This window comes from Schistocerca cancellata, chromosome 1, assembly GCF_023864275.1.
Source record: "Schistocerca cancellata isolate TAMUIC-IGC-003103 chromosome 1, iqSchCanc2.1, whole genome shotgun sequence".
NCBI lineage: Eukaryota > Metazoa > Arthropoda > Insecta > Orthoptera > Acrididae > Schistocerca > Schistocerca cancellata.
Genome location: NC_064626.1, coordinates 758,883,569 through 758,907,784, shown reverse-complemented (window position 1 = coordinate 758,907,784; position 24,216 = coordinate 758,883,569). Strand labels below are relative to the sequence as shown.

The following is a 24,216-nucleotide window of genomic DNA, read 5'->3' as shown; positions in this document are numbered from 1 at the left end:
CTTTATATGTCAATTTCTTGCTTAGGCCTTGTGTCTTGGATTTTGAGTGTGGCCTACCGCCGATCTAAAGTTAATCAAAGGAGGTAGATTAAAGTTTTGAGTGTTTTGCATCCTTGTTGTAATATTGTGTGTTGATAAATAAAGTTTTTATGTTGAATGCAACTGACAGCAACTCGTTTTGGCCCATTCCACAACCTAATCCGCTCTGTCCTGCTAGCCCGTGCATTTCACATACATGTTTGGCAGAGCTACGACAATATGTTTCCACTTCTACCATGTGGTCAGAAAGCTGTTCTGTCGCGTTAAATCAGCTCACCTTGTTTCTCCACAGGTTCCATTCAGTTCTGACTTGACATGGAACAGTCACATGGACAAAACTGCAGGTAGGGAGGGTAGAGACTGAGGAGTAGTCACAAAATGCAGAGGGACTGACTGAAACCGCATTGGAGCTTTGCTGTAAGGGGTCCTTAGCAGACAGGTTCAAAAACGGTGACACGATCGGAGACATAAGGGTGGCTGTAATAATTGAAAGATGTCTCCATAAGATTCAATGCAAGCATGTGGTTGAATGGACAGATTTGATTCCAAATCACAGACAGTGTTTCTACCAGAGAGTGTAACACTATCAGTGACTCTTGTGTGTGCCTGTAGAAAAATGTATGTTGCCTGTGGTAGAATCCTTCTTTGGTCAGCTTTAAATGTCGGTTCTCAATAGGGTTCCTTGAAAAGAACATCGTCTTCCCTCTGGGGATTCCGTTTGAGCTACCTGGTGAGTGTAATCCAACTGCTGAAAAAAAATTACTCGCATAGCAAAGTGACTCATGTTCAATTTAAGTAATTAGCCTATCAATTTGATATCAACAACGTGCCCTCTGGCAGGTGGAAGCGATGGCTAAGGCGCCACCAATATGATTCTTGACCTGGAGTGGTAATCAGGCGCTTTTTTCCCGTTGCGGTGGTATCTTTCAAAGAAATTTCAATCTCCCACACACACAGGGAGAGACGACCATCGTAGTGAAAAGCGATGTGTAGTATAAACCTGATTTTTACAGCTTCTCTGTGCTGTTACCTTACGAGACTTCATAAGTGGCGAGCACTTGGGCACTTTAAGTGGGATTCGAAACTAAAGAGGCATCCGATGACAGAGGTAGATCTTAGTACGCATTCACGAGCAAAAAATCAGTTTAATACTCTAGACCTGTGATGCATGATGTAACAGATATTAAGCTGATTAGAACAGATTTTTTCTTTTTTTTTCTTTTTCTTTTTGCCTGATGCGAGAATACTTAGAGGAAATGTAGCCTATACCATACTGTTATAGATTTGCTTAACAAGCAACGACACCTAAGCGATATGAAAAAGCGAGTATGCCCCAATATCTTTTGTCTTCGAAAGTAACTTTTATAAGAGGGAGAGATCTACATTTCGTGTGAGAAATTCGAGGTGCGTGATTTACAACAACGTTGACTCTGATTGGGTTCAAAATGTTCAAATGGGTGTGAAATCTTATGGGACTTAATTGCTAAGGTCATCAGTCCCTTAGCTTACACACTACTTAACCTAAATTATCCTAAGGACAAACACACACACCCATGCCCGAGGGAGGACTCGAACCTCCGCCGGGACCAGCCGCACAATCCATGACTGCAGCGGCTCGACCGCTCGGCTAATCCCGCGAGGCTCTGATTGGGTAAAGTGGATTTTTTAAACTGGGCGAGAGGGAAGGGGTCTTTATCAGAGTGTAATTGGTTGGAACTATTATACAAATGAAAGCTGTAGCTGCTTGTATCACAGTGCACTGCGGCAGGCTGCAGCAGTGGTCGCGCGGAGTTGGCAATTGGAAGTAACGGATTAGCTCAGCTGGCCGACAGGTGGTTAGGTACAAAGAATGGGGTGACCTCTCTGATCTTGTCCATGGTAACGAGGGCGTATGGAGTGACCAGTGTGCTGGGTGAATGGCAGCAGTAGCGGACATATTGGTAAAATCCGATTTCCTACCGCAAAATTCATCCCCAGATGCCCTTTGTGGCTACGTCGGTGGTTGGAGCCTGTAGTGTGCGTGTGGACCTCAGGGCATGAGCGCGTGGGATGTGCAAATATTTCAGCAATCTCCGACATGTATCCATGATAACTACTGCTACGGGCTGGACCATGGTTTAGTGCTTCTTAATACATCGCAGAGGTATTTGTTGTTTTCTGTACCTTATCACTCAGCCGGGTCAACGGCCTTGCCGCAGTGGATACACCGCTTCCCGTGAGATCACCGAAGTTAAGCGCTGTCGGGCGTGGTCGGCACTTTGATGGGTGACCATCCAGGCCGCCATGCGCTGTTGTCATTTTTAGGGGTGCACTCAGCCTCGTGATGCCAATTGGGGAGCTACTCGACCGATCAGTAGCGGCTTCGGTCAAGAATACCATTATAACGACCGGGAGAGCGGTGTGCTGACCCCACGCCCCTCCTATCCGCATCCTCCACTGAGGATGACACGGCTGTCGGGTGGTCCCGGTAGGCCACTCGTGGCCTGAAGACGGAGTGCTTTTTCTTTTATCACCCAATGGACCTTTTGTCCTTCCTTCTTCGTCGTGGTGTAACTGAGAGAACCAGTCAGCTTAGGAATTTTGTAGTATCTTTAAAACTGAAGTACAATTAGTTGACCTGTAATGGTCGGATAATCCATGGCGTCCAGTCATGACGTCAGATAATAAAATGCTTGGATTATTTAACGAAATCTGTCATCAAAAACATAACACTCTTCTTTAAGCACTCAAACTACTGTGCAGTGTCGATCTCTTTTTATTTCAAGTAGTTTTAAACGGTGTGTGCTTGTTTGAAAGAAATTGTTTAAACGCTTTTATTAACGATTTAATTAGTATTTCCTGTAGTACATCTTCTGAAGCAACAGTTATGACATCTTCAAGATATATGTGTGTTTGACAATATCCAGCGTATTGCCTAACACCAGATTTAAAAACTCCTGAAGCAGTTCATGAAGTGTACCACAAGAGAGAACGCCAGGAAGGCTGGGGCAGATTAGAGTCCACGGCAGAACGAAGAACTGCAATTGTTAAATATTCAATTTTAGTTCCTAAGGCATTTGCAAAGCAAACTACAGCTCTCTTTCTCTTTGTATGCAAAGATCTTCTTTTTACGTGTGTTTCGAGTCAGCCCGCTACTAGCTGTGACGTGGACAATTTGTATGCGTATGAAATAGCTATCGTGTTCGCGTTATATTCCCTACGTCACGGTCATGTGACCAGAAATTAACTGTTTATAAACTTCAACAGTATTTCTGGAGCGATTCCGTGTCAGGCATTTGCTTTGAAAGGATGGCGTCTCTCGTGTGCGCTGGTATCTGACAGGTCGGTTCATGTATACAGGCCACTTGAGATGGCGGGGGGACTCCGGCAGGAAGCGTGCTTTTGTTCCCGGGTATTGCTACCGGCAGCAGCGGGCACAGGTTCCGGCGGTTACAAGTCCCCCGCAGCACAAGCCCCTAGTGAGATGCTGTTTCCACGGGCCTGCACGGTAAAGCAGCTGACAGCTGTTGCTGGCCCTGGGCTGCGCGAGCAGTGCAGCGTGTAAGGGTGGCGAGACGCGAGAAAGATTTTCAGGTATGTTTAAGCGTTTGGGAGAGTGTAATTATGTGTTTCCTAACGTGACTGGAATGAAAAAAAGTGCCGGAATTGTTTTACTATTCCACACACTGCAATCGATTTCATTAAAAATTCTTTAAATAAACTGTATTCCATACATAGCCTTGTATCTCGTAATGGCCGTATATTCAACTAAATACCTAGGAATTGCAATTACGAACAACTTAAATTGGAGGGAAAGCATAGAAAATGTTCTGGGGAAGGCTAACCAAAGACTGCGTTTTATTGGCAGGACATAGATCTACTAAGGAGACTGCCTACACTAAGCTCTTCCGTCCTCTTTTAGAGTACTGCTGCGCGGTGTGGGATTTTTACCAAATAGAACTGACGACGTACATGGCAAAAGTTCAAAGAAGGGCAGCACGTTTTGTATTATCGCGAAATAGGGGAAAGAGTGTCACTGAAATGATACAGGATTTGGGCTGGACATCATTAAAACAAAGGCGATTTTCGTTGCGGCTGAATCTTCTCACGAAATTGAAATCACCAACTTTCTCCTCCGAATGCGAAAATATTTCGTTGACACCAACCTACTCAGGGAGAAACGATCACCTTGATAAAATAAGGGAACTCAGAGCTCGTACGGAAAGATATAAGTGTTCGTTCTTTACGCGCGCTCTACGAGATTGGAATAATAGAGAACTGTGTAGGTGGTTCGAAGAACCCTCTGCCAGGCATTGAAATGTGATTTGCAGAGTATCGATGCAGATGTAGATGTAGGACATTCGCCATCGAGGACAACATATTGGGTTCTATTCGTTACGCCCCAGGACAGTACCCAAAGCGGATGTTAAATATTCGCTCAAATTTTACCACGGCAGCTACCGGAAGCCGAACCGCCTGTGTCAATGAGCAGCTAGAGGGAAATGCTGAGCGTGTTATGGTAAAGTCGGAAGCTACGGCAGCACACAGGAACGACCTAGCGCCAAAGTCCGCAAGTGAAACATAATGACATCATGGAAGCCAAGAGATATAGTCGTATTAGTGACAAAGCAAAGTATTTTAAGGAAGGCTAGGTACAACGCAAAAATAAGTATTCAGATGCCGAACCAGCAGAAAAGAGCCCCTGAAAGGTGAAGTGGGCAGAGTCTGAAGTCAGTAGGAGAACTGACAGCCAGAGAAAACTAGGACACATAATGTCATAGCCGTATCCACAGCTGCAGAGCGCACTGGAAGCATCAAATTAATATCCCGCCCTTCTTGATAGACGGTCTTCCGCTGCTGACGAGCCCGCTACTCTGTCAGCCCGGATGTGACGCGACGCTTTGGAAGACAGTCCTGTATAACTGCTAATAAATGTTTCGCTGTCAATGGTGTTTTTTTTTTTTTTGGCGCTCCTGAGCGTGGATAACATCGCGCCCGGCTCTCTCCTGACGACTGTGGGAGTCTGGGAACAGACTCCTACATCTCCTCCACACCCCATCAGCGTTGCCTCGGAAGCTGGCAGTGCATCTGGCGGCAGCAGCGTCTTCCAGCCAGACTCGTGGTTCCACAGACAAGCGAAGGCAATAGGCGCCTCGAAGGTCGACCTCCTTAACCTTCCATCTCGCTGGATAGCAGCAACTAACTCAAGGGCTGAGACTACGCACTGGGCAGTCGGCAATCGGCAGTTAGTAATCAGCCATTTATTAAGAAGAGTGGGATATTTATGTTGGCGCTTCCAGTGTGCTCTGTAGCGGTGGTGATGGCTATGGCTCCATGTGTCCTAGTTTTGACTCGCTCTCAGCTCTCCTAGAGACATAATACTTTGGTAACTTCTTCTTTCAGAGGCTACTTTTTCCTGGTTCGGCACCTGAACACTTATTGTTTTCTTGTACTTAGCCTTCCTTACGACATTCTGTTTTATCGCTAATATGACGATATCTTTCGGCTTCCATGATGTCATTATACCTCGCTCGCAGACTTGGGTGCTCGGTCGTTCCATTGTACTCTGATAGCCTCCATGTTTATCGTAATTTGCTCAGCTCTTCCCTCTGTCTACTGGACGTTAACAGAGGCAGTTCGGCTTCCGGTAGCTGCCGAAGTAGATCTTAGAAGCTGGGGCGTAACATATTGCGTAACAAGTCTTCAGGCCACTTACGTACCTTTGAACCTGTTCTATATGCCCTTACCTTCGTTAACACTTTGCAATGAGGCATTGTGCCAAATGCTTTCCGAGAATCTAGAAAGATAGAGTCTGTCTGCTGAACTTCATCCTTAGTTGGCATTATATAACCTGAGAAAAGGGCAAGCTGAGTTTCGCACGAACTTGTATCTCGCGAAAAGACCATGAAGATAAAATTACAGGGATTCGAGCCCTCACGGAGGCCCACCTGGCAACCGTTCTTCCCGCAAATTATTCGCGATTGTAGCAGGAAACGGGGTAACAGTGGTACACAATGTACCCTCCGCCACACAAACTATAAATGTGCTTCAGCCTCTAAAACATCGTTTCCGTGGGAATCACGAGACAAGATTAACTTAATTACAGCACGCACAGAAAAATTTAAGCAATCATTCTCCCACAGATAGATAACCAACACATGTAATACCGTGCTGAGTACTTCACATTGGTTGGCAGAACTGAGGTAAGTGTAGGAAGTTGTCACGAGATATACAGGAACTGGGTTGCTTTTTAATTTTTTTCTTTTTTTTGCTGCGGGTATGATGGTTCAGATCTCTCTCAGATCTCTCACAGTTACGGGAAACAGTGTGCTTGTTGGATATTTCTTGTCAAAATGGAGCATCCATTCGCTTGCCTGTAATCTGATCACTTTTGCAAGTAGATACGTAGTAGTGAGTGTTGATACTGGCGGTGAAAGTAATTTGCACTTCAATGTGCACGGTGATGTTTTGAGAAGAGGAAACTGATTCGGCCAGATTGTATTTTCTCTGTCTTAATCTTTTTTATTTTCTTCACTCTCTGATACACTGGTTATTTCAGGTCTGTATTTTACTTTCTATTAGAAAAGCTCATTGTACTTTGGAAACAGGTTACTGGACACTGGTTCCTGAGGGACTGAATTATTTGTTTTCATTGCTTTTGCTATACAGAGAGTAACACGGATGAAGTGCCATTGTAACCTAAGTATCTTTGTAAGACAGAAAAAAAAGGTGGGAACTACGGCTGTGATCTACAACACGAGTGACTGGGCTTATTTTTTTAATAATTAAGAAAAAGCCTCTCGTGTTGCTAATGAGGACTTTATTAAGTCACCGACCCGTTTAGGCCCTTGTATCAGGCATTTGCGAGTAGATCTGAAAATTGTGCTGTAGAGAAACAACGTCAAATGATCGTTTGACACACTTGGAAAACATATCAACTGGAAAAGGCGGAAACTGGTTGTAGACTTAATGAAGTTGTTATTAGCAACTGGAGCGAGAGTTCACTAACGGAACAAACAGTTGCGGCATCAGCAGCCAGCAAATATGGAGACAATAATAATTATTTTTTAAGCTTTTTTGTTGTTGTGCGACGTAAGCTACCTGGACGGTAAAGGATATTACATTTTAATATTGTCTTAAAATGCTGTTTGAATATTGATCATTGATTGCAGGAGTCAGTTACGTGAAACATTGTGGACACCTTCTGGTAAAGGCAGTGCTAGCTGCTCCTGCTGCTGTGTCCCGCAGTGCGTGCACCTTATCAAGATAAATGCGTTATCGCGACTCCCTACTGGCAGCTCTCTGCATCGTGTTGCGCAACGGACGTTGTAGTCTCTGCTGTAAACAGCGACGCTCTTACGCCCGTATATAAACCTGTTTGTGGTGAGGCGCGCTCAGTACAAGTTGCCACCTGACGAGGGTAAGTACGTACATTAAAAAAGAGTATTGGAATCGTTTGTAGGAAAATTCTCAAAGTGTTTAGGGGTCTTATCGTGATTGGGGGTCGTATACGACACCACTGGAACGAAGTTTTCTTTATATGTGTATTGCATAAAATAGCAAATGTATGTAGCTGTTGTTGTAGTCTTCAGTCCGAGATCTGGTTTGATGCCGCCCTCCACGCTAGCACATCCTATAGATGCTTCTTCATCTCTACATAACACTGCAGCATGTTCCCATCGGAAGTCATGAATGCTGAAGTAATATAGGATCAAAGCTCATGCACTATAGCTGCTCAACGTGGAGCATAAAATTTAACGATCCCTCAAAGAAGTGAGAGAGAAAGAGAGGGGGGGGGGTCAGAGAGAGAGAGAAAGAAAGACTGACATTTTAAATAGAGAGACCTAAAGGGTGATCTCATGACAGCTAACACATCGACCAGATCGATTAGAAAACTGGATAGAGATCGACATAAACATCATTTGCACCCTTTTTATTGCTCATGAAAACCACACATTGCATGTTGTACCATCATACAGCGAGACCTTCAGAGGTGGTGGTCCAGACTGTTATACACTCTGGTACCTTTAATACCCAGTAGCACGTCCTCTTGCATTGATGCATGCCTGCAATCGTCGTGGCATACTATCCACAAGTCCATCAAGGCACTGTTGGTCCAGATTGTCCTACTCTTCTTCGGCCATTCGGCGTAGATCCCTCAGAGTGGTTAGTAGGTCACGTCGTCCATAACGTCCTTTTCAATCTATACCAGGCATGTTCGATAGGGTTCATGTCTGGAGAACATACTGGCCACTCTAGTCGAGCGATGTCGTTATCCTTAAGGAAGACATTCGCAAGATGTGCACGATGAGGGCGCGAATTGTCGTCCGTGAAGACGAATACCTCGCCAATATGCTGCCGGTATGGTTGCACTATCGGTCATAGCATGGCATTCTCGTATTGTACAGCCGTTACGGCGCCTTCCATGACGACCAGCACGTACGTCGGCCCCCCGAAATGCCACTCCAAAACATCAGGGAACCTCCACGTTGCTGCACTCGCTGGACAATGTGTCTAAGGCGTTCAGTCTGACCAGGTTCCCTCCAAATACGTCTCCGACGATTGTCTGGTCGAAGGCATATGTGACACTCAACGGTGAAGAGAACGTGATGCCAATCCTGAGCGGTCCATTCGGCATGTTGGTGGGCCCATACGTACCGCGCTGCATGGTGTAGTGGTTGCAATGATGGACTTCTCCATGGACGTCGGGAGTGAAGTTGCGCATCATGCACCCTATTGCACACAGTTTGAGTCGTAACAAGACGTCCTGTGGCTGCACGAAAAGCATTATTCAACATGGTGGCGTTGCTGTTAGGGTTCCTCCGAGCCATAATCCGTAGGTAGCGGTCATCCACTGCAATAGTAGCCCTTGGGCGGCCTGAGAGAGGCATGTCATCGACAGTTCCTGTCTTTCTGTATCTCCTCCATGTCCGAACAACATCGCTTCGGATCACTGCGAGACGCCTGGACACTTCCCATGGTGTGAGCCCTTCCTGGCACAAAGTAACAATGCGGACGCGATCGAACAGCGGTATCGACCGTCTAGGCATGGTTGAAGTACAGACAACACAAGCCGTGTACCTCCTTCCTGGTAGAATGACTGGAACATCGGCTGTCGAACCCCCTCCGTCTAATAGCCGCTGCTCATGCATGGTTGTTTACATCTTTGTGCGGGTTTAGTGACATCTCTGAACAGTCAGAGGGACTGTATCTGTGATACTATATCCACAGTCAACGTCTATTTTCAGGAGTTCTTGGAACCGTGGTGATGCAAAATTGTTTATCGTGTGTATTTCATATATATTTATTCTGTTTCACACATATTTGTACATATATTTCACCTACGTCTTTGTCGAATTTTACCCTGCATTTTCTGTTTCATGCAGCTCAATATTTATGACGTCCTATCTCCTGAACTACGTTTCGCAGAATTACATTGCTGGTACATTCAGTGGTACATGTGAACATTGCCTGTTAAATTTTTTGCAAAAACAGAATTAGTAGATAAGAGTAAGAAATTAAAACGTTATGCTTTACGCGGCACTTCTACCGCATGAGCAGCAAAAATTTAGTAAGTGATAAACTATTTTAATTTCGTCATTTGTGAGAGCTGTCAGTGAGAAAAGGTTTCATAAAGGTTTGAAATTAGGTGTAAAATTTGTTGCAAGACATTAAGTGCGCTAATTCTCAAATACTGGATGAATAAATTATGGATATTTGCGGGTCGTGGGCTACAATGCTTTTTCATCCCATTCCAACCCCCTTGATAGGTAGATGAATCTTACGCTCCCCCCCTCCCCCCCCCCCCCCAGCGATTCTTTTCAGACAGTAAGTGATCTGTGTACCAAGTTTGAAGTTTGGTGTTTGGTTTAAATTGGCCAGTGGAACACACATACACACAAACATACGTAAATTTTTATAACACGTATAGAAAAAAAACCGGAGTCGTATTTCTTGCAACCATATCGCGATTTATTTTTCATTGTTTCATTGTCGTCCGATGCAAAACCTCAGCAAGCAAAACAACAAACGTAAAACATATTCTTTACACTTTTCCCTGCGTTCGTTCACTTTTCATAACAAGAGTAGCACCATAGTAGCAGCTAAAAACAAAAAAGCAGCATGTGATTACCTGGGACGGATAAATGTTGTGAATCTGTTGCTTAACTGAATCCACACTGTATCTCTTCAGGAATTCCTTTCATACGTTCCCAGACCCCTGTCCATTTCAGTGCTTTCCAACCGTTTCCCTCTTCTTAATCACCTTCTTCTTGTTCCTCTCCCTCTCCCCGTTCTAGTCCGCCTTTGCTCTTCCACTTTTCTTTCGCTTTTTTCGCCTGTCACATAACTGGTCCCCTATGGGTTACCCCACTAGTAACGGGCAACACTTGATTTTCGGCCGGAACTCGCCGGTACGGCGTTCCGTCACCTCACAGGAAATTTCTTTTGAACTCACTGGAACAAATCGGCAATGGAGTTTTCAAAGAGTACACGTGTATTAAATCGCAGCGTAACTGTACTTTTCCGCTCCCCAAGCTCGAATGAACGTGACAGTGGCTGACCACCATGGTAGGATGGGCGCAGGCGTGGGGCGAGGTACGGTATCTACGTGTATGTGAGTGTGTGTGTGTGTGTGTGTGTGTTTGTGTGTGTACACTATACCCAAGATACGAGGGTTATTTGGAATGTAAGGTCCGACCGTTCGCAAAATTGAAACCACAGGAAAAATCCGATGAAACTTCGCACAGATGTGTTGGGCAGTGTCTCTAGCTTGTCCGTCGATCGCTTCTTGTCGTTCTTTTCGGTTCTGAGCGCACAGTGAACACAAAAAGATGCCTAGAAGATAGCATCTCCCGCCAAGTATGACTGTCTGAGAGAGAAGCCTGATTTCATGCATCCCACATAGTGCAAGGTCACACATTGTCTTCTTCATGACAAATCTCGGCCGCACACTGCAAGGGCACAGAGGACGCTGTTGCAGCGTTTTCGAGGGGAACTGTTTGATCACCCATCATACAGCCTGGACTTAGGTCCCTCTGATATTCATCTCTGCTCACATGAACCGCTACTGCGAAGATAACATTTTGGCACAGACAACATGCCGCAGACCAGCGCAGAGAATTGGTACAAAGCACAGGCTATGACGAGAGTATTGGAAAATTGGGACAATGCTACGACAAATGTCTCACTCCGAGCGTAGTCTATGTAGAAAAGTTGCTGGATCATGTAGCTAACTGTTGGAAATAAAACATTTCTGATTTTCACTGTGGTTTCCATTTCGCGACCGATCGGACCTTACTTTCCGAATAGCCGTCGTATGTTGAGACTCGTTCCGAAGTTGTAATCGGTACATACCGCATTTTGTTTACGACTGTTAGTAGCCTCAAGGTTGTGATTTTTAGGGCTGGGGGAGGGAGGGGGTATTTGTATGGCTGCGGTGGTGTGAGGGTGGGGGTGGGGGTGGGGAGGAACAGTTGTATAGTTGAATAGGTGGGTCTGGGAACCTAAAATTTTAGAAATTAAACACTATGAACAGGCAACCTATTACACTGTCCAGTCACATTAATGTGATCGTCTGTCAAAAACCTAAATAATCCCTTCTGCAATGCTGACTGCTGCGAAAGGTGCAGGAATAGAACCAGTGAGGTTCTGGAAGAAACCGACAGGGACGTGGAGTCATGCCGACTCCAGGGTGTAGTCAGCTGCGCTAGGTTTGTCTGTAGAGGATCCATGTCGCGAACAGCTCGGTCGAGGTGGTCCCACAGATTCTCAGTTGGGTTTAAATCCGCGGAGTTTTGTGGCGAGGGGAATACGGAGTAAAATCTGGTTGCACCACACCGCAGTACTCCATAAAAACCATGTCCCCTTGTTTCCACTGCTTGCGTTGCTCATTTGTCTCGGGGTCATAGAAAAACAGCACTCGCTCATGATGATCAGGCAGGTAAAGAAATCTGGGGTGGTGCGCACAGCTGCAACACTCTCGCTGGTGTGCGATTTCTGGATGGGTGTGAGGAGTCGCGAAACGATGGTGCGGGAGGCGACGTTAGTCATGTTCACCATCTACATCTACATCTACATGGATACTCTGCAAATCACATTCAAGTGCCTGGCAGAGGGTTCATCGCACCACCTCCACAATTCGCTATTATTCCAATCTCGTATAGCGCGCGGAAACACCTAATCTTTCCGTACTAGCTCTGATTTCCCTTATTTTATCGTGGTGATCGTTCCTCCCAATGTAGGTCGATGTCAACAAAATATGTTCGCATTCAGAGGAGAAGGTTGGTGATTGGAATTCGTGAGAAGATTTCGTCGCGACGAAAACGCCTTTCTTTTAATGATTTCCAGCCCAAATCCTGTATCATTTCTGTGACATTCTCTCCCATAGTTCGCGATAATACAAAACGTGCTGCCTTTCTTTGAACTTTTTCGATGTACTTCGTCAGCCCTACCTGATAAGCATCCCACACTGTGCATCAGTATTCTAAAAGAGGACGGACAAGCGTAGTGTAGGCAGTCTCCTTAGTAGGTCTGTTACATTTTCTAAGTGTCCTGCCAATAAAACGCAGTCTGTGGTTAACCTTCCCCACAACATTTTCTATGTGTTCCTTCCAATTTAAGTTGTTCGTAATTGTAATACCTAGGTATTTAGTTGAACTTACAGCTTTTAGATTGGACTGATTTATCGTGTAACCGAATTTTAACGAATTCCTTTTAGCTCTCATGTGGATGACCTCACACTTTTCGTTATTTAGGATCATTGCCACTTTTCGCACCATTCAGATATCTCTTCTAAATCGTTTTGCAGTTTGTTTTGATCTTCTGATGACTTTATTAGTCGATAAACGACAGCGTCATCTGCAAACAACCGAAGACGGCTGCTCAGATTGTCTCCAAAACCGTTTATATAGATAAGGAACAGCAAAGGGCCTATAACACTGCCTTGGGGAACGCCAGAAATCACTTCTGTTTTACTCGATGACTTTCCGTCAGTTACTACGAACTGCGACCTTTCTGACAGGAAATCGCAAATCCAGTGACATAACTGAGACGATATTCCATAAGCACGCAATTTCACTACTAGCAGCTTGTGTGGTACAGTGTCAAAAGCCTTCCGAAAATCCATAAATACGGAATCGATCTGAAATACCTTGTGAACAGCACTCATGCCTCCATGTAGTGGAAAGTGTTGAAAAGTGATCCACGATTGATTTTCAGTTTTTCCACAATCGCTTCGTCTGTGCCACGGCGGTCTTCAACACCAGGACCTTCCACATTTTTTTGAAATTCCTGTTGTAAACCCAACTAAATAACTAGGGATTACAACTATGAATAAATTAAATTGGAACGATCACATAGATAATATAGTGGGAAAAGCAACCCAAAGACAGCGATTTATTGGCAGAACACTTAGAAAACGTAACAGGTTTACTAAAAAGACTGCTGACGCTACGCTTGTCCGTCCTCTTCTGGAGTACGGCTGTGCGGTGTAGAATCCGCATCAGATGGGATTTGCGGACGACATCGAAAAAGTTCAAAGAAGGGCAGCTCGTTTTGTATTATCGCGAAATAGGGGAGAGAGTGTCACAATTATGATTGCCGAATTCGGGTGGCAATCATTAAAACAAGGGCGTTTTTCGCTGCTGTAGGACCTTCCCATGAACTTTCACTCACCAACTTCCTCCTCAGAGTGCGAAAATATTTTGTTCGCAACCACCTACATATGGAGAAACTATCATCATAATAAAATAAGAAAAATCAGAGCACACACGGAAAGATTTATGTCCTCCTTTTTCCTGCACGGTGTTCGAGAATGGAACGGTAGAGAAATAGCTTAAAGGTGGTTCGATCAACGCTGCGTACTGCAGAGTAACCATGTAGATGTAGACATTGTCTGACAGTGCGTTTCTTGTCATTCAGACTTGTTTTGACCACACCGGAACCGTCCACGTCATACGACTGTGCAGTGCTACCATGTGCTTCCATTAACTCAACATGGATTCATGGATTCAAAGACAAACATAAAGTCACAATGAGAAACCCTTTTACTACAATTATTTGATCGCATATACACTGTATTATGTTTACTGGTTTCGGTGTTAACTGTCTTCAGATCCTTTACAACAAATGTAGAATAGAAATTACGATTAACAACTGCAATACAACGTAAAAAACTACAGTTTCGATCTGTTTAGTTCCTAATGCAGGTATGATATGCAAACATACTAATTCTTCCCACTGTTCAGTACAAAATGTACTCTGTCGTAAGTTTATCTGTACAGTATGTACACGTCACAATTTATACGTGCTGCAGATGGAAGGTATTAGCATCTTTATATTAGATTATTTAGTATACCAGACATTATATACTACTCCACCGAAAGCACTGTATCCCTCTAAGTCGTTCCCTCACCCACAGGAGTGTGCTACCGACCTCAGGTGCGAAGGTGGAAAGTATTCGTATCCACAAGAATATTTCCTGCCTCACAGCAAATAATATATGTAAATCTTCTACAAGTTATACTCTCTCACCCAAGTACATAGTAGGTACTTGTTATAATGTGGAGTACTAGTAAGTCTAGTTTTAAGTAAACACAGCTTTACAGTGGTTTTGAGTTTTATCTGTAAGAAATCATGCTTCTTTTCCTCCACAAACCTAATATAAATTGCCTCCCTCTCCCTCCCCCCCCCCCTCCCTCATGCTAAACTAATGTCCCGAATGTCTCTTGTTTTGGTACTTAATCAGTAGAAAGAATATCTTTTTCACGCCAAAAGACCGCAGGCTATAACCTTTTCGGCAGCTGAAGTTGTCTTCACCTTTTTGGAGCAGACTATCGCCTACTACCCACTACTTTGATGTTTTTTTTTTTTTTTTTTTTTAAATTTTGGTCTGAATGGATGACAGACGTCTTATCTTCAATATCACCTGGTTAATTTTCATAACGGCTCAAAAATTACTTAAAATTTCTGTTATGGTTACTTTTTCCATAAGCTCCTAATCGCCAATTGTCTGATACTACAATGTGGGATTTCTGTCTGTTGTTACGGTTCTGAAGCATCTTTCAAGTATAAACGTTCGATGAGACTCACGTCAGGTGATATGGGTGGCCAAACCATTCACTCGAATTGTCCACAATGTTCTTCAGAACCATCGTGAACGATTGTGACCAAGTTGCAATTCCATTCGTTGTTTGGGAACAAGTATTCCATGAATGGCTGCAAATGGACTCAAAGTAGCCGAATATAGTCATTTCCAGTCAATGGTCGGTTCAGATGGACCATAGGATCCAGTCCATTCCATGTAAACACAGCTCACATCTTTATGGAGCCACCACCAGCCTGCACAGTGCCTTGTTGACCACTTGGGTCCATGGCTTCTTGGGATCTGCACCACACTGGAACCCTACCATCAGCTTTTCCCAACTGAAATTGGTACTTATCTGACCAGACCACTGTTTTCCTGCTATCTGGGGTTCAATCGATACGGTCACGATCCCAGGAGAGGCGCTGCAGGCGGTATCGTGCTGCAGTCCGACTCATGTTGGAATTACTTTCCGTCAATGTGAGACGTTCATATCTCTGGGTTTGTTGCTGGATTTTGATACTCATGACGTAGTTTACGTAGGGAAATTCTGTATGCCTATACAAATTTTTGGTATGATGTTCAACTTGGGCAGAAATTTTTTACGTGCTGTCGTTTTAATATAGTGCATCTCTACCCTAAAATATTTATTAAATACGAGAGAAATCAGGTGACATGATTTTTAGGAAGAGAAAGAGTGAGGAAGAATAATTTCTCAACGTATACCAACACCGGGAGAGACTTTTAAGTGGGAAAAGAAACAATTTACTCCATGCTAGTCGTCCGTAAAGCCCTCCCGTTCTGCATGCTCACTCCACGCAGTACGACCTGGCTTCATGAAATATTAAAAATTCCAACTGCGATTGTTTGGAAAGCAGCATTCATATTTAGTACGTGATTTATAATATCACTGCGCTTATTTTTCTTTCTTTCAGGGTAGAAATCGTCCTGAGGAGCTTCAGCAGACATGGCAGACAAAACGGCTTTGGTGCTGCTGGCAGAAGGAGCCGAGGAGATGGAGCTGGTCATCTCAATTGACGTCATGCGACGCGCAGGGGTAACACCTCTGCTGTCCACGTATTTAATCATAAATTACCCTTAGTAATTCTCATTTTGTATCGTCCTGTTTGATAACAATAAGGCGTGGTTCGCACTGAGGTGATACGATATAACACGATACGCTATGCGACAAGATACAGAAGCAACCCGCATCGACGGCGCATATGGAAACTTAGTAGAAGCGACTTAACTGGTCACCACTCGGACAATGGCGATACGACATTCAAACATCTCTCTGTCGAATCGCCACGCACAACACTGAGTGCTGGTCGAGGTACGCGACTTGTGTCGTACGATACGCGAGAGGGCAAATTTCAAGTCATCCGATGTGCATAATTTTTTTTATGAGGGTCAAGCAAAGCTGCATCCGTCTCTGTAGTTAGCTAGGCAGTAAAACATAATTTTAGAGTCAAAAAATTAACCATTATCTTGGGTTTAGAGTGCGTTCTCTGCAGTGGAATTCCTCGTTCGATTTTGAGGAAATTATTTGGTAAAACTATTGATTCTTCCTCATCTTATTGTGTGATACAGCAGCTTTATAATGAACACATTTTCTTTTCACTGTTTCCCATTTTTATTGTGATACTTCGAAATAAAGTAAAAAACAGTGCATATTTTGAAAAGTTTCCAATGGAAAATGTAGTCGCTAAGCAGTTTACATTTGGTGGATTTTCGAGCATATATTGCTGCGTAAGAAAAGTAGCTAACATGTGAAAATTATTTTTAACAATGGAAGAAGAGCCGTGCCTCTTTCTAGTCTCTTGTATATACGTGATACATTTTGACGTGACCGAGTGGGATGGCGGAGTGGTTAGCACACTGGACTCGCATTCGGGAGGACGACGGTTCAATCCCACGTCCGGGCATCCTGATTTAGGTTTTCCGTGATTTCCCTAAATCGCTCCAGGCAAATGGCGGGATGGGTCCTTTGAAAGGGCACGGCCGACTTCCTTCCCCATCCTTCCCTACTCCAATGAGACCGATGACCTCGCAGTTTGATCTCCTCCCCAAGTCAACCAAACCCATTTTGACGTTTGACCGCGACGAGCTACGATTCGCCCCGCTCAATGATATGGTTGCGCCGCGATACAAGCACAGCTGCCTCGTGTTTCTCTTTTTTCGTCTCCTGCCTATACAAGCCGAAGCTGGAAACGAAAAATTTACGGATATGAAAAGAAATCGTGAGTCATCAGCTGATGATGCTGACTGGATATTTTTTTCAGTCTCTGCTCCATGATTTCAGTAATTTTTGTGACAAGCGTAAAGGCAACAGAAAGCTACATCCCTGTTGCTTCCGAATCAGCAGCTGGATGAAACCATTGAGGATTCGTCGGAATTTTCCTTATAATCAAAGTCTTCTGCTATTTCTTCAAAAACGTTATCTATCCCTACGCACAATTCACCACCCACAGCTACACCATTATTATTAATGATCTCTCTTCGAATCCAGCAACGTTTCTTCTGAAAACTACTAACTGAATCATGTACTACTCTGTGAAATTGAATAGTTGAAGGAATACTATCTAGCTTCATCCATCTCTAACCATTACTTACGAGTATACCATATTGAATAAAGTACTATAGAAAGTGTTCTTACAAAAAATAAATTTTTCTTGGCGGTATTTTTGATGTAATTCACACACGTTCACCAATTTAACTTTCTGTAATGAGAAGCTTCTCAGCAAGAGCAATAGCAAGGAGAAAATTCGTGTCCTGCTTTGTCAGAACAGCTGATATTAGTTGCTCCGCAAAGAGGAAACTGACTAGACTCATTCTGTACAATTTCTGGAATTTGTATTCGTGTTGGAAGAACTCGCTAGAAACTACAGCTGAACATGAAACTTCCCGGAAGATTAAAACTGTGTGCCCGACCGAGACTCGAACTCGGGACCTTTGCCTTTCGCGGGCAAGTGCTCTACCATCTGAGCTACCGAAGCACGACTCACGCCCGGTACTCACAGCTTTACTTCTGCCAGTATCTCGTCTCCTACCTTCCAAACTTTACAGACGCTCTCCTGCGAACCTTGCAGAACTAGCACTCCTGAAAGAAAGGATATAGCACGGAACATAATCATAGCTAACACTTGGTTTAAGAATCATGGAAGAAGGTTGTATACGTGGGAGAGGCCTGGAGACACTGTAATGTTTCAAATAGATTATATAATGGTAAGACGGAGATTTAGGAACCAGGATTTAAATTGTAAGACATTTCCAGGGGCAGATGTGGACTCTGACCACAATTTATTGGTTATGAACTGTAGACTAAAACTGAAAAACTGCAAAAAGGTGGGAATTTAAGGAGATTGGACCTGGATAAACTTAATATACCAGAGATTATAGAGAGTTTCAGAGAGAGCATTAGGGAACGATTGACAAGAACGGGGGTAGAGAAATACAGTAGAAGAAGAACGGGTAGCTTTGGGAGATGAAATAGTGAAGGCAGCGGAGGATCTAATAGGAAAAAAAAGAGGGCTAGTAGAAATCCTTGGGTAACAGAATAGGTACTAAACTTAATTGATGAAAGGAGAAAATATAAAAATGCAGTAAATGAAGCAGGCAAAAAGGAATTCAAACGTCTCAAAAATGAGATCGACAGGAAGTGCAAAATGGCTAAGCAGGGGTGGCTAGAGGACAAATGTAGGGATGTAGAGGCATATATCACTAGGGGTAAGATAGATGTTGCCTACAGAAAACTAAAGAGACCTTTGGAGAAAAAATAACCACCTGTATGAATATCAAGTGCTCAGGTGGAAAACCAGTTCTAAGCAAAGAAGGGAGAGCAGAAAGGTGGAAGTAGTATATAGAGGGTCTATACAAGGACGATGTTCTTGAGGGCAATAGTATGGAAATGGCAGAGGAAGTAGATGAAGATATAATGGGAGATACGATACTGCGTGAAGAATTTGACAGAGAACTGAAAGACATAAGTCGAAACAAGACCCCGGGAGTAGACAACATCCCATTAGAACTACTGATAGCCTTGGGAGAGCCAGCCCTTACAAAACTCTACCATCTGGTGAGCAAGATGTATGAGACAGGCAAAATACCCACAGCCTTCAAGAAGAATATAATAATTCCTATCCCAAAGAAAGGAGGTTTTGAAGATGTGAAAATTACCAAACTATCAGTTTAATAAGTCACGGCTGCAAAATACTAACGCGAATTCTTTACAGACGAATGGAAAAACTGGTAGAAGCCGACCTCGGGGAAGACCAGTTTGGATTCCGTAGAAATGTTGGAACGCGTGAGGCAATACTAACCCTACGGCTTATCTTAGAAGCTAGGTTAAGGAAAGGCAAACATAAATTTCTTGCATTTGTAGACTTAGAGAAAGCTTTCGACAATGTTGACTGGAATACTCTCTTTCAAATTCTGAAGGTGGCCGGGGTAAAATACAGGGAGTGAAAGGCTATTTACAATTTGCACAGAAACCAGATGGCAGTTATAGGAGTCGAGGGACATGAAACGGAAGCAGTGGTTGGGAAGGGAGTCAGACAGGGTTGTAGCCTACACCGATGTTATTTAATCTGTATATTGAGCAAGCAGTCAAGGAAACAAAAGAAAAATTCTGATTAGGTATTAAAATCCACAGAGAAGCAATAAAAACCTTGAGGTTCGCCGATGACATTGTAATTTTGTCAGAGACAGCAAAGGACTTGGAAGGGTAGCTGAACAGAATGGACAGTGCCTTGAAAGGAGGATATAACATGGAAGTCAACAAAAGCAAAACTAGGATAACGGAATGTAGGCGAATTAAGTCAGGTGATGCCGAGGGAATTAGATTTGGAAATGAGACACTTAAAGTAGTAAATCAGTTTTGCTATTTGGGGAACAAAATAACAGATCATTTATCGAATTAGAGAGGATATAAAATGTAGACTGGCAATGGCAAGGAAAGCGTTTCTGAAGAAGAGAAATTTGTTAACATCGAGTATTGATTTAAGTGTCAGGATGGCGTTTCTGAAAGTATTTGTATGGAGTGTAGCCGTGTATGGAAGTGAAACATGGACGATAAATAGTTCGGACAAGAAGAGAAAAGAAGCTTTTGAAATGTGGTGCTAGAGAAGAATGCTGAAGATTAGATGGGTAGATCACATAACTAATGACGAGGTATTGAATAGAATCGGGTAGAAGAGGAGTTTGTGGCACAACTTGACAAGAAGAAGGGATCTGCTGGTAGGAGACGCTCTGAGGCATCAAAATGGTTCAAATGGCTCTGAGCACTATGTGACTTAACATCTGAGGTCATCAGTTCCCTAGAACTTATAACTACTGAAACCTAACTAACCTAAGGACATCACACACATCCATGCCCGAGGCAGTATTCGAACCTGCGACCGTAGCGATTGTGCGGTTCCAGACTGAAGCGCCTAGAACCGCTCGGCCACAACGGCCGGCCTCTGAAGCATCAAGGGATAAACAGTTTCGTATTGGAGTAAAGCGTGGAGGGTAAAAATCGTAGAGGGAGACCAAGAGATGTATACACTAAGCAGATTCAGAAGGCTGTAGGTTGAAGTAGTTACTCGGAGACGAAGAAGCTTCCACAGGATAGTGTAGCAGAGAGAGCTGCATCAAACCAGTCTCTGGATTGAAGATTACATCATCAAAAACAACAACAACAACAGCGTAGCAATTCTGCACCCTTCCATTTCTGTGAACAAACTGTATGGTTTGTGCCAAATAAAGCCGACAACTGCCGCTGGAGAGCGTTGAGAGCGCAAAACCACGCCAGCCAGCTGGTGCCGAGTGCCGTCGGCGCTGTGCCTCGTGACGTGGGTTATCCCGTCTGCGTGTACGTCATTTTTAGCCAGCCGCCTCGTCCCGTGTGCCGACGGCTTAAGAGCTGATTTCGTTTACGTGTCCACATTGGTAATCTCAATCTACTGCAAAATTGGTATGATTTATTACACGCGCAAATATTTTTCCTTTACTGAGGAACTACCACCAGAACTGCATTCATTAACTGCGTAAACTCACACAACTAATTAATAATTTTCAGCATCTCCCTGCCACCCTCCCATAGTCGAACAATCCTTTGACAGTTGGTACTGCCCTATTTAGTGTTTGTACAATATCCTCTGTTAAGTCTATTTGGTATGGTTCCCAAACACTTAAGCAGTATTCTACGATAACTCTCACGAGCATTTTATAAGCGATATCCTTCCAAGATTTACTCGTTTTTCCTAGTATCCTACCAACGAACCGAAATTTACCATTGCTCTGCCTGCGAGTGAATCTATCTCATTATTTCATTTCACATCCCCTTAGATTTGTGTTGGTTGACTGACTCTAATTGCGCCGAATTGATACCGTAGCCATAAGATACTATGTTCTAGGGTTCCATGAAGTCTAAAATTTTACATATCTGAACATTTAAAGTAAGACGCAGTCTTTGTGACGTGGTCAAAATCTGCAAATTTATGCAGCTTTCTTCAAACAATACTTCATTATCGATTACTGCGTGATCTGTTGGAAGTGCATGTTAACTGTTAATGTGAGCAAGATCGTTAAAATGTAACATAAACGAGGGGAGTCGCAACACACTTCCCTTGGCGTGTCTGATGTAAGGGTTGTCATGACTAGTAAGATGGTAATTTAGCTGAAAATTCTGTTTAGAGTCAGACAGCGATTTCACCGGGCTCAGGGATCTTACCAGTTTTGTTCACTACAGTTGTTTCTCAATGCCATGGGCGCTGGATGTTATATCACTCATCCTTGAAATAGTGCGACAGTTAAATTTCTGTGGTACTCCTGGATCTTCCTTTGTAAAGCAACATTTTGAAACGGAATTTAGTGCTTTTAATTCGCTGCTCTCGATTTTGGTTCTTGTATCACCCATGACTGTATGCAGACTAACTTTAGTTTCAGTATCTTTACACATGACAAGAATTTCTTTTATTTTGTGAGATTTATTTTTTGATAAATAAAAATGTAAATGTCGTATGACTAGAGCCTTCCATCGGGTAGACCGTTCTCTGGGTGCAAGTCTTTCGATTTGACACCACTTAGGCGACTTGGATTCCTCCATTCACGAACTGTTCTGCAAGTGGTTGGTCAGCTATTTTTAGTAAACCTGAGTCACAGTTCCGAAGTTACTCATACCCAGAGATAAAGATTTTGAGTTCTTAATTGAGAAACAGACTCTTCTTCTGTTCCGGTTAGCTGACCGGAGATATGAGAAGATCCAGTAGAAGATCCTAGCAGAGGGGTCGAAACGACGATTGTGTAAGAAGAAAACCGAAGAGCATCATGACGCGACCTAACAACTCTGAAGATTTTTATCATCTATGACAACAGCCACGAATGCCTGCACATTTACCTACAGTCCTTTCCTCTCTGCACAGAACGCAACACACAACTGTCACAGCATAAAGCGACAGTTCCTCGACAGAATCTAATTCCCACTGTATCATGCATGCACAAAGCACCTGTTGCAGAGATTCAATCACACAGTTCGACTACATGCCCTGTTGTTCAACAGTAGGACCAGTTGGGCAACAGCGGTGCACTTGAGTGGATCAGCTCCACTGAACCACGAGTGTTGATGCAGCGTTACAAGTTTCGAGACCCCACGCACCACTGCCTCATTAAGCTTAAGATAATCACTTTATTTTTGGAATATGGTTTGCGTTTTTTATAGTTTTACTATTTGATCAAAAGTACCCGGACACCTATTAAAGGAAATTAGTATGGGGTGTATCCACCATTCGCCCTTATGAAGGGTTGAACTCTGGTGAGGACACCTTCAGGGAGGTGTCTGAATGTCTGTGGAGGAATGACAGCTCATTCCTGCTCAAGAGCAAGTAGTAATGTTAATCATTGCAATCTGTAGCAGTCGGCGTTCCGCCTCATCCCAAAGGTGTGCCATTAGGCTCAAGGTGGTATTCTGATCAGGACAGTCCATTTCAGAAATGTCGTTGTCCATCCCCATTCCTTCACAGACGCTTCTTTACTACAGGATGCATTGTCATGCTGAAGAGTTGCGGTACTGTACGCAGTAGAAAAACATGCCAGTAATGTAATACCACCTACTCTTACTTCACTGTTGGTCACTACTCACGATGGCAGGTAACGATCTCCACGTATCCGTCAAACCGTTTGTGGGGGTTGAAGGGATCAGACTACAAAGGCCATTGGTCCCTTCCATTAGATTTCCGTACTTTACAGCGTGATTCATTTCTGTAAATCACTCGTTTCCAGCATTCCACTATCCTCTGACGTCGTTCTTGAGATCAGTACAAATATCGCTTAGCACTAACTGCAGAAATGTGTGTGTTATGAGAGGTAGCACGAACATTGCACCACATTCTTTTTGACTCCATCTGAACAATCATTGTGTACTTTGTAAGTCACAAGTGATTCCTTTTGGTGATTTCATCCGGATATTTTACAACCCCATTCCGCAGTCCTCGACGGTCCCTTTCCTACAGCACCTAGGGTCTGCCTGCTCTTGCTTTAGCTGTGGTTGCCCCTTCCAGTTTACACTTCACGATCACGTCACCAGTCGACTTGGGTGGCTTTAGATGGCCTGAAATGTCCCTGATGAATCTGATACTCGGGCGACATCCAATGTTCTAAGCTACTGTGCTCTCCTGGCCAACCGTTTCTGCTGTTAGTGCTTCGCGATTGACAGCCAATAGCACCAGCCTCTTCCTATACTTGCGGATCCGCCTCTTGTCACAGCCAGTGACCAAATGCGGAATATTTAGGTCCGTCCGGATACTTTTGATCAGATACTACACTACTGGGCATTAAAATTGCTACACCACGAATATGACGTGTTACAGACGCGAAATTTAACCGACAGGAAGAAGATGCTGTGATATGCAAATGATTAGCTTTTCAGAGCATTCACACAAGGTTGGCACCAGTGGCGACACCTAAAACGTGCTGACATGAGGAAAGTTTCCAACCGATTTCTCATACACAAACAGCAGTTGACCGGCGTTGCCTGGTGAAACGTTGTTGTGATGCCTCGTGTATGGAGGAGAAATGCGTACCATCACGTTTCCGACTTTTATAAAGGTCGGATCGTAGCTTATCGCGATTGCTGCTCG

General features: G+C 43.8%; 1 protein-coding gene across 1 annotated transcript in view; it reads left to right on the top strand.

The window, feature by feature from the left end:
- Window positions 1–7,363: 7,363 nt before the first annotated feature.
- LOC126162224 (Parkinson disease protein 7 homolog) overlaps window positions 7,364–24,216 on the top strand; it is a 54,832-nt gene continuing 37,979 nt past the window's right edge. The window contains exons 1-2 of the mRNA XM_049918585.1: window positions 7,364–7,438; window positions 16,036–16,157. Of these exons, the coding sequence (XP_049774542.1) occupies window positions 16,068–16,157 (90 nt within the window). The 5' untranslated portion in view covers window positions 7,364–7,438; window positions 16,036–16,067. The remainder of the gene's footprint in view (window positions 7,439–16,035; window positions 16,158–24,216) is intronic.